We start from the raw sequence: 13085 nt of genomic DNA, 5'->3' as shown, positions 1-13085 counted from the left end.
TGCAGGTTTATTTGCAGATCCTAGGATCTGTCATGTTTAGAGTATCTAAACCGTACAGTCCAAAGTTGTCAACTCCTCTCAGCCCATCCAAGATTTCGAGGGACTTGTCGTATACAGCAAAACGGAAATCCCTCCCTGTGTTCTTTTTAAAGACCATTGAAGGAATAAACTTCCCTCTTCGCACCTGCAACCACTTTAGGCCAGAGATTTCCGGTTGCTTCAAAATCATAGCATGAACGTCAATCAGTGTCAGTACTCCGTCTAAGGATAGGTCTGTATCCACAACTTCCTCACTATTACGGTCCCTGAAAGCATCGCAACTGATGGTTTGTTCGAGTTTTCAATACCAAAAATTTAAACTCAGCTTATAAATTAAATTTCAACAACAACAAAAATGAAATGTTAATATTTAAAAAAAAAATCAGTTTAAGAAAATTAAACAATAAAATTTTAAATTTCTCATAAGATAGCCGTATTCACACTGCACTCGTACATGTAAGAGAGTAATTTCCTATATGTGAGAGTCGGACTACTTATTATACTTTGCTTTGGAAACCTCTTCACACTTGAAATAGATAATAGTTTAATGTTATTATTTTTTATACTTTTATCAGCTTATTTAAAAGTTATGTGTGATAGGTCTTTATATATGTATATAAGATTAGCAATATTAATTTTAATATAATATACTTACGATATAACTTCTCCGAACCAACGTGGGATAAATCGGCTTTTTTACTTAAGCTCCTAGAAATTCTCAATAGAGCAATTAAATTTTACGTATAAGGAATGGAAACTCGTGGTAAAAATAAACTAAATCAGATCTGATGGTCACATTTATCAGCGGAAAACTCCAACTAAAGAAATACTAAAAATTCACTAATGTTTTGGAGTAGAATTATTATTATTATTATTTCATGTAGAAAATTTAGGAATCTTAAAAAATAGAAGGAATATTGAAAACAATCCCCTATGTAGACATTTCAAGGGGTTGGAAAATTTTTTAATGCTAAAAATATTATAATTTTGTGTTTTTGTGAACAATTGTGGAAGTCACTGTATATACATACAGTGAATCAACTAAGTAATTTGTCTGTTTAAAATTCACAAATTTTAAGAAAACACTTTTATCTGAACAATTATTTTCATAAAAATAAAGCAATTTGTTTATTGTATATTTTAAAGGATATCTTATATTTAAATTTTTAACCCTAAAAAGTAAAATGATGATATTAATTAACGAGATTTTTGATAAATTTTTAGTATTTTGCTTTTTTTTTTTTGTTAATTTTTTTTTATATTGCTGTATTATTTTATAAAATTTAAAATTTCTATTACTCCTATAAATTTAAATAACAATTTTTAGAAATAATACGTACAAATTTGTATATTTCTTAACCGTTTTATTGTCCTATAAAGTGAATACATACACTTTAAAAATATTCCTTTTTCATGGTTTTTCCATTTTACACAATATCTATTTTTAATTTTTTCCCGTTTATTCTAATTTATTTACCTGTTTATTCGAATTTTATTTATAAACAAAATTCTCTTAAAAAAAGTAGGCAAAAAACATAGTTGATTCACTGTATATTGCTTTTTTATGTAATATTTTGTTGATTAGTGTCCTTAACAATGTTGTGTTTAATGTTAGTCCAATCGTATAAAGCAAATCGAAAAATTGTGATCTTACTTAACAAAGTGTAATAAAAGCTTGAAAAAAATAAAAATTGTCTAAAAACAGATAAAGTTTATTAGGGCTTATTTTTAAATTAATACACATTTGTACGTAGACTTATATTATTTAAAAAGTAATACAATCAATTTAAATATACACTTTACTTGAAACTATGATTTGGAGCCAAGTTCAATATATATTTTAGTTTTTAAAACATTAAATTAAGTGTGAAATACATTTTTTAATTAATGTACTTCTATTGCACCTTCCTCATTTGCAGATGGTACATCTGTATTTATAGAAAGTTCATCTATTATTTCTGCTAAATCTATAGGTGTAATTGCGTCCGTTTTTTCAACGTCAATATCATTCGAAACAGTTTTCGTATGATCTCGATATATATTCACATTTTTACGTATCTCTGCATCATCTTCCAAATCTTCGATAAAGTCGAGTTTATCTCTAACGATACGTTCGTCCACCGGGCCATATGTTAAGTGTTTAAGTTTCCAAAGCCGTTGCTTATTGCGGGCCGAACGATCATGACATTTACGAACGAGTATTATATCGGGAATTTGATCTGAATGCAATTTATCAAACTCTGCCTCATTGATATTAATTTCCCTCATGCTGTAACCCATTACGGAATCACCCACACTGAGAACATGACCCAGGTGTGAACGAGTATGTGTAATATTTTCATTAGTACCTAGTTGCGATGCGCGCACTAACCAAATGTCACATAATTGATGGCGGCATGATTTTTGACCCTTGCCAGCAGCTTTTTTAATATCGTTTTCACGGAATGGCTCAACATCCATTACAATAAATTCAATCAGTTGCTTGGGATTACAAATGGCAGCAAATGGTGAGCGAAAATAATTTAGACCGCTTAATTCGGATAATTGTGCTGTCATTGGATCTATCAGATGCATTCCATGAGTAACTCTATGTACCAAACACAAAGGTGGCAAGTTGCCGAGTTGATGCCTGAGCTTTTGCGGCAGGCAAACTAGACTGTCTTTTGATAAAGGAGCAATTTCTACGGACCAAGTATATTTATAATGATGAATGTTGCTATTTTGATCATGTGATATTAAACGTCTTGATGGCGTTACTTTAACAGGAACCATACTCTCTAAGAAATTTACCATTTTACGGGCATGATTTTCAGAAGCGTAGAAAAAGTCTAAACCACCGTGCACTGGCTTAATACCTAAGGTGTTTTCATGAGCTTTGTGCTTCAAAATTAATTGCTCCAAATACAAATAGGTCTTTTTATTTTCCGCATGCTGCCTCACCTGAACCACACAACGCCAATAGTCCTTGGCTTCCACACGATGGCACTCATTACACATAAGATTCTGAATTGTATAGTCGATAATAATACCTTGACGTAGTGAAGAAAAATCCGCGGCATTTCCTTCTACTACTAATTTTACCTTAAGACGTTTTGAGTGACGTTCTGTCCATATGAAACATGCATCAATTAATTGTAAATTTTTTAAACCTTTCAGTTTTTTTAAGCATAGACCTAACAGCTCACGGGATTCCCATTTGGCATTTATCCACTCACCGGGAGGTTGCAAAAAACGATCACAGCCTTTACAGAACTGCAGTTCAACTTGTTTACATATACCAGCGGTTATATCAATATGTTCACGTAAACACGTCAAGCACATATTATGGGAATTGGGTTGTATGGATACCCCACATTCGCAACATTTTATAGTACTTGTTCTGATTTCGATATTTTCTTCATTATAATTATTTCTGGCACCTTTTGCGTTAAAATCGACGTATTCCATCCTCCTCTTTGTGGTTGCAATGAAAAAAAGAACCTTTCTTCTGTTATTTTCTTTATATATTTTGTTATTAAACAATGATTTATTAATAAGGTGATTGTAACGCTGACATTATTGTTTTTTGTCGCATTTTTTCTATATTGAATTTGACAGTTATAGTACCAGAATGACAAGTCTTTCAATTTCGATTGGATGGGTATATAAATTTATCAATATGAAGTAAATAATTTCATCATGTTTGTAAATTAGGGTCGTTTTAGATGGTGCAAGTTGTTTTGTTGTTATTATAAACAACAAAAATAAAGTTTTTTATTTTGTTCTTATTTTTTGTTTCCCTTACAACTGCATTTATAAAACAACCGGCGAAGTATTGAAAAGAAAGTAAACAAGAATAAAATTATATAATTTGTAAACTGTTTCAGCTTTTATTTAGTTTGAGCACAAACCAAGGAAATTCAAATAAATGTTACTGATATTGTTGGTGTTTTGTCAAAACTTTGTTTTGTGAAAGATGTGTTTGGAATTCTTATTAAAAATAAATCCTTCATGAGGCATTTCAGAGCTGGCTTAAGCCACAGGTGAATGAGGTACAAAGGTAGAAGGAAACTGCAAAGTACGAGCCAGGTTGTACTGAATAAGTTAAGTATGTCATGGTACGACCAATTTGTACCCAAGTAAAACTGTTTTAAAATTAATTTACCTTCTTTGTACCTCTGTCTATTAAAATTTGTTGAGAAGTCACCTGAAAAAATGCATCTTGTAAAAAATGCTTATAGTGACAACTTTGAGATTTTCTCACCAATTGTAATCTATTTAAACCACTTCTTACTTTTTCCGATTTATTTCGACTTTTATCTAAAAAATCTATTACTCTTCCGATCCTTTTTCAAGAAGTCGACTTTATTAATACAAAATCGTCGCTTCGTCAATTTTGTGGATTATTCGAATATTCAAAAGTCTATGTATACATCAACAGACGATACTGTTTAAAATAATCACATTGTTACCAGACTGTTACAATTTTTTGTGCATTTCTATTGCTAAATTAAGCTGGAGGTCCATACCACGCGTTCTACGCTTTCTCAAATTCTATGCGTCTGTCAAAAAAGTAGAATCAATGTTTTTTATGCTGAACGTTACAAACACAAAAGCGTAGAATGCTTAAAGTAGATCTACTTTTTACTTTTCTAAGTGTCACATGCGGCGCACGAACATGTCATCTGATTTTGATTTATTAGTATGAATAAACAGAGTTTAAAAATGAAAAAATAAATAAAAAACGCGAAGTTAAAAGAAAACAAAGAATTTACGCATAAAAAGCGTAGCATGCGAAGACGCGTGAACAGGGCTATATTATTAAAAATTGTACGTAAACAACAATGTGATTGTGAATCTGGCAACGTAAACCACATAAATATTTCAACCGCAGCAGTGCTGCACGTGTTTTTGTTTTTTATTTTAATAAAATAAATATAAAAATTTTCAACATTTCGCTGAAAATAATATAAACATAAATTGAAATACTTAGTTGTTGGTAGACTTTCGAAAACATGGAATATGTTGATTTTTCTGGCGGTACCGCAACAAATGCTACAGCTAACAACGATGTACAACAGTCTGTGATATTATGTTGCGAATGTGGTGTGGCTATCCAACCAAATCCTTCCAATATGTGTGTCACTTGTCTACGTAATCACGTTGACATCACCGAAGGTATTCCTAAGCAAGCTGTACTTCACTTTTGCCGCAATTGTGAACGTTATTTGCAACCTCCCGGAGAATGGATACAAGCGGCTTTGGAATCCCGAGAATTGTTGGCACTTTGCCTTAAAAAGTTAAAAGGACTAAAAGAAGTTAAACTTGTTGATGCTGGGTTCGTGTGGACTGAGGCCCACTCTAAACGCATTAAAGTTAAATTAACTGTACATGGAGAAATATCTGGTGGCACAGTGCTCCAACAAGTTTTCATAGTGGAATTCACTATACAGAATCAAATGTGTGATGATTGTCATCGTACAGAGGCCAAAGACTTCTGGCGTTGTATGGTGCAGGTTCGCCAAAGGGCTGAAAACAAGAAAACGTTCTATTACTTGGAACAATTGATATTGAAACACAAGGCCCATGAAAATACTTTGGGCATTAAACCAATGCATGGCGGTTTAGATTTCTACTATGCAAATGAAAATCATGCTAGAAAAATGGTTGATTTCTTACAAACAATGGTTCCCGTTAAAATAACTTCTTCCAAGCGTTTAATCTCTCATGACATACACAGCAACAACTTTAATTACAAATATACTTGGTCGGTAGATATTGCTCCCGTATCGAAGGACAGTGTCGTATGTTTGTCTAAGAAGTTGCGACAACAGTTGGGAAATCTATCTCCTATATGTTTAATACACAAAGTAACGAGTGGAATACATTTAATAGACCCTATGACTGCCCAAATTGCCGAGCTATCTGGACAAGTATTTTACCGATCTCCTTTCGGTCCTATTTGCAATCCCAAGCAATTGGTGGAGTATGTTGTAATGGATGTCGAAATTATTATGGATAAAGATCGTAAATATTACCCCGGCCAGGGACAATTGTCTTTCCGTCACGTACTCTGTGATATTTGGGTTGTACGAGCTTCTGAATTAGGTATCAATGACAATCCCATACATACACGTTCACATTTAGGTCACATTCTCAAAGTCGGAGATTCTGTGTTGGGTTATAATATAGGTGAGGCCAATATCAACGACAACGAATTTGAAAAGCTTACGGCCGAACAAATTCCCGATGTAGTTTTGGTGAAAAAATGTTATATTGATCGCCAGACACGCTCGAATCAGCGTTTATGGAAATTACGCCATTTGGCAGATGAAGCTACAGATGAACGTAGTAAAAACGATTATCATGAATTTTTGGAAGATTTGGAAGAAGATCCAGACTACCGTAGACAAGTCAATATTTATCGCGATACTAAGAAAATTCCAGTTGACGGCGGAGACACTTTGGGTTTCAATGATAATGTCCCACGTATAACTTTAGCAGAAATGTTGGACGATTTAACTTTGGATTGTGCTGATGATGAAATGGGAGAAACAGAGGAAGCACCAGAGGAACCACAATTGTAAAAATAAAAAATATGTAATTTTAATACATAAATTTATAATTATTTTAATGAATGAATGAAAAATATTACGCTAATGTACTATATATACTAAAAATTAAAATGTTTTATTATGAATAATTTGAATGTTATGATATTTTTTACAATCTTTTATTTAATTTGCTGTTAGTAAGGTTTAAAATTTACTAATTGACTCCGCCATCTATAAGGTTCCATCGTGTCAAAGATGTTATAAAAGCAGTTAAAAAATTGTTTCTTTGCTTTCAATATCTTATAAAGTGTATTTTAATAAATTTAAACTAATCTTTTTGATTTACATCTAAACGTAAATAAATTAAAATATTTCAAGCCGAATTATAATTTTAAGGCGATTAATTCCAACTAGAATTCATTCTTTATCAGCTTTGTATTATTCATCAATTAAAAAGGTCTTTCCACGACCTATCATACTAGGTATAACAATATTTTGATGCTGTTTTCGATATCAAAAACAAATCATTGGTCACAAGTTCGGTATTATACATGGAATAGGTCCGTTTAGAGAAGTAAAGGGGTTCATAGTAGTCGGTCCTTGATTTAAATAAAAAAGTGTGGCAACTCGTTAGTTAAATGCCATTATTTTTGTTTACATTTGACTTTTGTGTTATTTTTGACAAAAATATCAATAAAAAATTAATTAAAAATGTTAAATTTTTTAAAACAAACACGTAAATTCGTTAATAATGCTAAGGTAATAAACATAATTAGATTTCTATCAAAATATTTACATTTTTTTAACAGGAACCAATTTGTATTGTTTTGGGAAACGAGTCCTGTGATTTGGATTCCGCAGTATGTGCTGTTTCTATGGCATATTTTTACCAAAATAATATAAACTCTAGTTTAAATAAACCAAAGGCTTATAATTACTTACCAGTACTGAATATTCCTAAACGAGATTATCCGCTAAAAACAGAAGTAAAATATTTATTTCAAGAAAATAACATTAATGAGGAATGGCTAACGTTCAAAGATGAGTTAAATGACGATTTTTTAAAGGATTCGGCGTTCGTATTAGTTGATCATCATGTTAGCCCCTGGTTAAAAAACTGCATAGCAATATACGATCATAGACCTAAGGATGCGTCAGCAATTATACCAGAAAAATGTGAATTGCATTTGAATTTAGTAGGTTCTTGTGCAACTCTTGTGGCAGAACAATTTTTGAATGCAAAAATATTGGATGCATCGGTAGAGATTTTAAATTTATTGCGTAGTACTATCGTATTGGATACGGTTAACTTTTCTGAGTCTGCGGCCAGAGCAACACCCAAAGATGTTGAAATTTGTTTAGCCTTAGAGAATGTTTTGGGAAAATTTAACTGTCTACATAGCAGGGAAGCCATATTTGAATCTTTAGTTAAAGCCAGAGCAGATGTGGGCTCTTTAACAGCTTCACAGTTGTTGCGAAAAGATCTTAAGATTTTAACTTCAAACAAGAATGGTGGTAACAATAATATCGCCATACCTGGCTTCCCGCTGCTGGTTCAGCATTTCATTTCCAAGCCTGGTGCAGAAGATGCTGTAAGAGAATTTGCCCAAGAATTTAAATGTAGCATTGTGCTATTGATGGGTATGTTTGTCCAATCGGAAGACAATAGTGTTCATCGTGATTTTGGTCTAATAAATATAAGCGACTCTATTATGTGTGAAACCATTGAAAAATGTCTTTTGTCATTAGATGAACCTAAATTAGGTATAGAACTTTACAATAATTGTAATTTTATGGATGGATCATTTTATAAACAACAAAATATTAAGGTAACAAGAAAACATCTTTTACCAATTGTAAAAAACATTTTAGATCAATAAAACACGTAGGCCAGGATGCACTTAGTAAGGTGAAATCATTAAGGCAGCTGATTTTTATTTGTTTTTTTTTTTAAAGGTGCTTTTGTTGTGTTAAAATAAATTAATTTATTTTTAATCCAAAAAAATATATATATTTGTGTTTTCAAAGCAAAAAACTTAAATTTAAAATAATGAATTAAATTGTTCATAAAAAGTTTTTAAATAAGAAAATTCAAATGAAGATTTAAAACATTGCCCTGCTGCAGATACAAGCTAAATGTAACGACGGTTTTGTGGGTAATACTGTGAAATACACAAGAACTATTTCTTTCCAATGTTTATTATTTTTCAATTTTAGAAATTTCATTTTGACAAAACCCAACTCTAGACAACAAAAAATTATTGTGTTTGTTGCCGAAACGCTCCCACCTTACTTTTTACATCATGACGTAGACATTTAAAAAATGTATTAAATTTAATTCTAATTTAAAATATCTCATTAACTAGCTTGTGAACAAATGTTTTTTTATACCCTAAACCACTATATTGGCAGGGTATAATACTTTGTGCTGATGTTTGTAACACACAAAAATATTGGTCCAATACCACTCTTTAAAGTATAGCGAACAATTCAGAATCATTTTTGAGTCGAATAAGATATGTCCGGCTGGCTGTCCAAGTAAACCTTATGCACAAGGTACAGACCGCAGTTTTCAAGATAATTTGAAGAAATTTGGAACAAGCACGTTTTTTGAGACGAAGCCTATTGAAAATGGTCGAAGTCGTTCCATTATTTCATCTAGCCCCCATACAACCGTACCACCTGATTTGAGCTTTTTATGCCATATATCATTATCTCTCTAACAATTGGTACAAATAAGTTTTATATAAGTATAAATAATAATGCAGATTTTCGTAATGATCGGTCCTTATTTGACCCCATACAAACCCCTCTTCAAAAAATGTCTCAAACGTCTAAAATTTTCTTGTAACCATTTGTATCGCAAAGAAACTCAACAAAACTGTTATTTAAAAATATATTCTTTTCACAAATTTAATGGGGATCAGCCCATGTTTGACCTATACTCCTATATAAAGCCTCATTCAGAAAATTTTGTTTTTTTTATCAATAAATTGCTTAAATACTTTGGAATTAAGATAAAAATCAACATAAAAATTTGTTTATAAAAAATTAAGTTAACGTTAAAATCATATTCTGAAGTGGACCCTATATGGGTGTACGGTCAATTATGAACCGATCAACAAAAAACTAGTTAGGAAGATTTTGGATCATATGAAACTTATGTGTGTTAAATTTGATCAATATACTCATAATTTGAAGCCTGTAATGAGCATTAAATTCATATTCTGAAGGGGACCTTATATGGAGGATAGGGGCAATTTGGACCTATGCTCAATAAAATTTGGTAGAATAGTTTTGGATCATAAGTGATTAGTATTTTTAAGCCAGTAATGAGCGTTGAAAGTACTTTTTTAAGGGCACCTTATATAGGGAGTAGGGTCAATTATGGATCGATCCACATAAAGTTTGATATAGATTTTGGCTACATTGAATCTTATCTGTGCGAATTTCATCACTATATTCGTATTTTTAAGTCAGTAATGAGCGTTAAAGTAATTTTCTTAAAGGGGCCTTATACAGGGGTAGGGTCAATTATGGATCGATTCCCACAGAATATGGTAGGGAGATTTTGGATCATATGAAACTAATTTATGACGAATTTCATTGCTATACTTGTACTTTTTAAACAGATATGGCCATTAAAGCTGTTTTTCGCTGGTCACTTGTATGGGGGCTATTCGAAAACGTGGAACGATATTGCCCATTTTAAATACCAAACAAACCATACCCATGGAGAATATTTGTGGAAAATTTCAACCCTCAATCTCGTTCCTTTCGGACTCTATAGTGCTTCCATCACACAGATGGACGGACAGGGCTAATTCATCTCAGAATTTAATAAGGATCCGAATATATAAACTTTCGTGGGTCTATGATCAATATTTCGATGTGTTTTAATCGGAATGACAAAATCTTTTTTTATGGTGGGTATAAAAACAAAACTACAAGCAATTTTAACTTTAAAAAAAGTTCTTATTTTATTATGTAAAAAACTTTTAACAAAGTTTTTTGTTTTAGTTTATCACTTTAGTAAAAAAAAAGAAAAACATTAATTTACTCGGCATCTTCATCTTCATCATCGTTAGAGCTGATTCTGAAGTAACGGAGTTCATAAGAATCTTTGTCGTTGGCGACAACACGGATCCAATCACGCAAACTGTTCTTCTTCAAGTACTTCTTGGTCAAGTACTTCAAGTAGGCCTTGGAGAAGTGGACATCGGAGTTGACGTACAACTTCATCTTGACACGTTCAAAGGTGACATTGTTACCCAAGTTGTTAACTTTGCCGTTAACCTTCATGCGGGCCTTAACGTACTTTTCCTAAATTACAAAAAAATAAATAAAAATCCGTTGAGTAAAGAAAAAAATTGTACTTGTTCAAAAAAAATTGTCTTTATACCGTAAAAGAAAACAATCCTCCAGTTCTGTAGTACAAATGAAATTATCAAAACTTTTAAAATTATACGTTATTTATGGCAATACTAAAACAATTTCACTTGGAATATGGAAATAATGGAGAATTTAAGGATATTATCTCTTTGTTTGTTAAGCTTTTAAATCAAGATAAAATTTAAAAACCAAATATAAAAAGAGTGTGTTTTTGTTATACCACTGAGTACACTGTCATCAGAGCGAGGGTAATCACTCTCTAACAACAAATCAGTCGTGGCGAATAAAGACAATTTTTTCTTTTATAGAATTTTAATTTAAAAGAATTTTAGTTCTTATACATATATTATTAAAAGAAATTACCTGCTTTTTTATAAATATTGATACAACATTGTTGCCTCTTTAGCAACAAAACCCTCCTGGGATGAGGGTATAATCTTTTATTCATAAAGTATAAAGAATTTTTAAAAACAAAGATTGCTTTGGGTGAATGGATACCTGCAGCGCCCAACTTGGAAACACGCTTTGGCAGGGCGCACTATTGCATCTTGGCTTGAGCACTTGCGGTTGCAAGTGTACCCAACCCAGGGCCCACCACGTGGCGGTTTACATAGCACGTCTTGACGCAGTTCACAAACGGTTGCACCACTGGTCAGTCCAGGTTCTGACAGTCAGAGGCTACCCCGTTGTGCTACATCCAGAGCCCCTCTTAGAGGAATTTGGAGAAAAGGTCTTTAGAAGAACAAGGGATTTTTTTGCAATTTGAAAACAGACAAAATTTAACCCTATTATGGGTTAAATTAAATTTGGCAAACCCAAAGGCATAATTGGTCTTCTTTGAGACCCGAAATATATAGGATACTTAATATTCAATCTAGTATTTGTTAGATATTTTATGAGCCTAAGTTTTTACATTTTTTTTTTACATTCGAGTACTTACGAAGTCAGCAACGTCCAAGATGTTATCTTCAGCAATGTTGGTGCAATCGATGGCATAACGCAAAGAAACCTTCTTCTTCTTAAGTCCCTTACCACGCAAAACAGCCTTCTTACCTACTTTGCCGGAGGCAACAGCAGCCTTCTTGGGCTTGGCGGCAGCGGGTTTGGTTACTACAGCCTTAGCGGTCTTCTCAGCAGCGGGCTTTTCAGTCTTGGCTGGTTCGGCCTTGGCGGGGGCAGCAGCCTTAGCGTCCTTCTTGGGGGCTTCCTTGGCGGGAGCAGCAGCCTTCTTGGCTGGGGCAGCGGCCTTGGCGTCCTTCTTGACTGGAGCAGCCTTGGTGGCAGCAGCCTTAACATCCTTGGCGGCTTCTGGGACCTTCTTTACATTTTTGGCAGCAGCAGCAGGTTTAGCAGCTTCAGCTTTGGGCTTTTCAACTTTGCCTTTAGCGGCGGCTGGGGCAGCCTTGGCAGGTTCGGCCTTTTTAGCGGCAGCGGGTTTGTCACCCTTTTGGTTTTTAGGCTAAAAAAAAGAAAAAAATTATATTAATCAATAATTCACTGCAGCACATCCACAATTTTCTTAGCCATCATTTGATATTATTAATAATTTTAAATTGCATCCAATAAAAACGTATTTAAGGTATATTTTGTTACATTCATTTCCAATTATTTCACAAATTTATAAGTAAAAATAGTATTTTTTCAGGACACTTACGGTTGGTGCCATGTTTGATCGCAAAAACCACGGAGAAAAAGAACCCAAAATCTCGCTGTCAAATCTTATAACACTTTTCGATACTCGTATTGAATTATAGCAACATTTCGAGACTCGTTAGGAAGTGTTTGTAAAAATATTTTTTTAATTTATAAAGATGCCATATGGGTTGAATTGTTTAAACTTTGCAACCGAAATTAAACCAAATGGATTTTGCAACAGAAATAATTACAATAGCTTTAATTTAAAAAGTATATATTTTATATTACGTAAAAATTCGATAGTATAAGTTGTTAAAGATTTTATTTTAAAGTCATTCATAAATAAGTAATTACTTTGAAATCATATTCTCTCAAGCGTTTTTCAGCATTTATTTTATACAGTGGCAATATCAATTAATACCAGCTGTATTTTCACACGTGTGTTTGTTTATTTTCAAAATTGTAGCAATTTTTAACAAACGTATT

At 32.7% G+C, this 13085-nt stretch overlaps 4 protein-coding genes across 4 annotated transcripts; 2 read left to right on the top strand and 2 right to left on the bottom strand.

Moving 5' to 3' along the window:
* Positions 1–1730: 1730 nt before the first annotated feature.
* LOC111684701 (60S ribosomal export protein NMD3-like) lies at positions 1731–3834 on the bottom strand. The gene has a single exon (XM_046947568.1). The coding sequence runs from the start codon at positions 3484–3486 to the stop codon at positions 1924–1926; it is 1563 nt and encodes a 520-aa protein (XP_046803524.1). The 5' UTR covers positions 3487–3834; the 3' UTR covers positions 1731–1923.
* An 858-nt stretch (positions 3835–4692) lies between these two features.
* On the top strand, positions 4693–6721 carry LOC111684699 (60S ribosomal export protein NMD3). The gene has a single exon (XM_023446915.2). It carries the CDS (start codon positions 5034–5036, stop codon positions 6603–6605), a length of 1572 nt encoding a protein of 523 aa, XP_023302683.2. The 5' UTR covers positions 4693–5033; the 3' UTR covers positions 6606–6721.
* Positions 6722–7270: 549 nt separating this feature from the next.
* On the top strand, positions 7271–9401 carry LOC111684702 (exopolyphosphatase PRUNE1). Its single transcript, XM_023446917.2, has 2 exons — positions 7271–7331; positions 7382–9401. The coding sequence occupies exons 1-2, from the start codon at positions 7284–7286 to the stop codon at positions 8450–8452; spliced, it is 1119 nt and encodes a 372-aa protein (XP_023302685.2). The 5' UTR covers positions 7271–7283; the 3' UTR covers positions 8453–9401.
* A 1125-nt stretch (positions 9402–10526) lies between these two features.
* Positions 10527–12722, bottom strand: LOC111684705 (60S ribosomal protein L22). The gene is made up of 3 exons (XM_023446919.2): positions 12619–12722; positions 11905–12423; positions 10527–10895 (listed from the first exon to the last, which is right to left on the bottom strand). The coding sequence occupies exons 1-3, from the start codon at positions 12628–12630 to the stop codon at positions 10629–10631; spliced, it is 798 nt and encodes a 265-aa protein (XP_023302687.1). The 5' UTR covers positions 12631–12722; the 3' UTR covers positions 10527–10628.
* Between the last annotated feature and the right edge of the window lie 363 nt (positions 12723–13085).

This window comes from Lucilia cuprina, chromosome 3 (genome assembly GCF_022045245.1).
Source record: "Lucilia cuprina isolate Lc7/37 chromosome 3, ASM2204524v1, whole genome shotgun sequence".
NCBI lineage: Eukaryota > Metazoa > Arthropoda > Insecta > Diptera > Calliphoridae > Lucilia > Lucilia cuprina.
Note: the sequence above shows the minus strand (reverse complement) of the source record. Positions and strands in the feature narration are given on the sequence as shown.

Excerpts from the sequence above, each read along its gene's own strand:
- LOC111684701 (XM_046947568.1), bottom strand. The coding sequence starts at position 3,486 with ATGGAATACGTCGATTTTAACGCAAAAGGTGCCAGAAATAATTATAAT.
- LOC111684699 (XM_023446915.2), top strand. The coding sequence starts at position 5,034 with ATGGAATATGTTGATTTTTCTGGCGGTACCGCAACAAATGCTACAGCT.
- LOC111684702 (XM_023446917.2), top strand. The coding sequence starts at position 7,284 with ATGTTAAATTTTTTAAAACAAACACGTAAATTCGTTAATAATGCTAAG. Across the intron at positions 7,332-7,381 it reads AATTCGTTAATAATGCTAAG|GAACCAATTTGTATTGTTTT; the intron begins GTAATAAACATA and ends TTTTTTTAACAG.
- LOC111684705 (XM_023446919.2), bottom strand. Across the intron at positions 10,896-11,904 it reads TCTTGGACGTTGCTGACTTC|GAAAAGTACGTTAAGGCCCG; the intron begins GTAAGTACTCGA and ends TTTGTAATTTAG.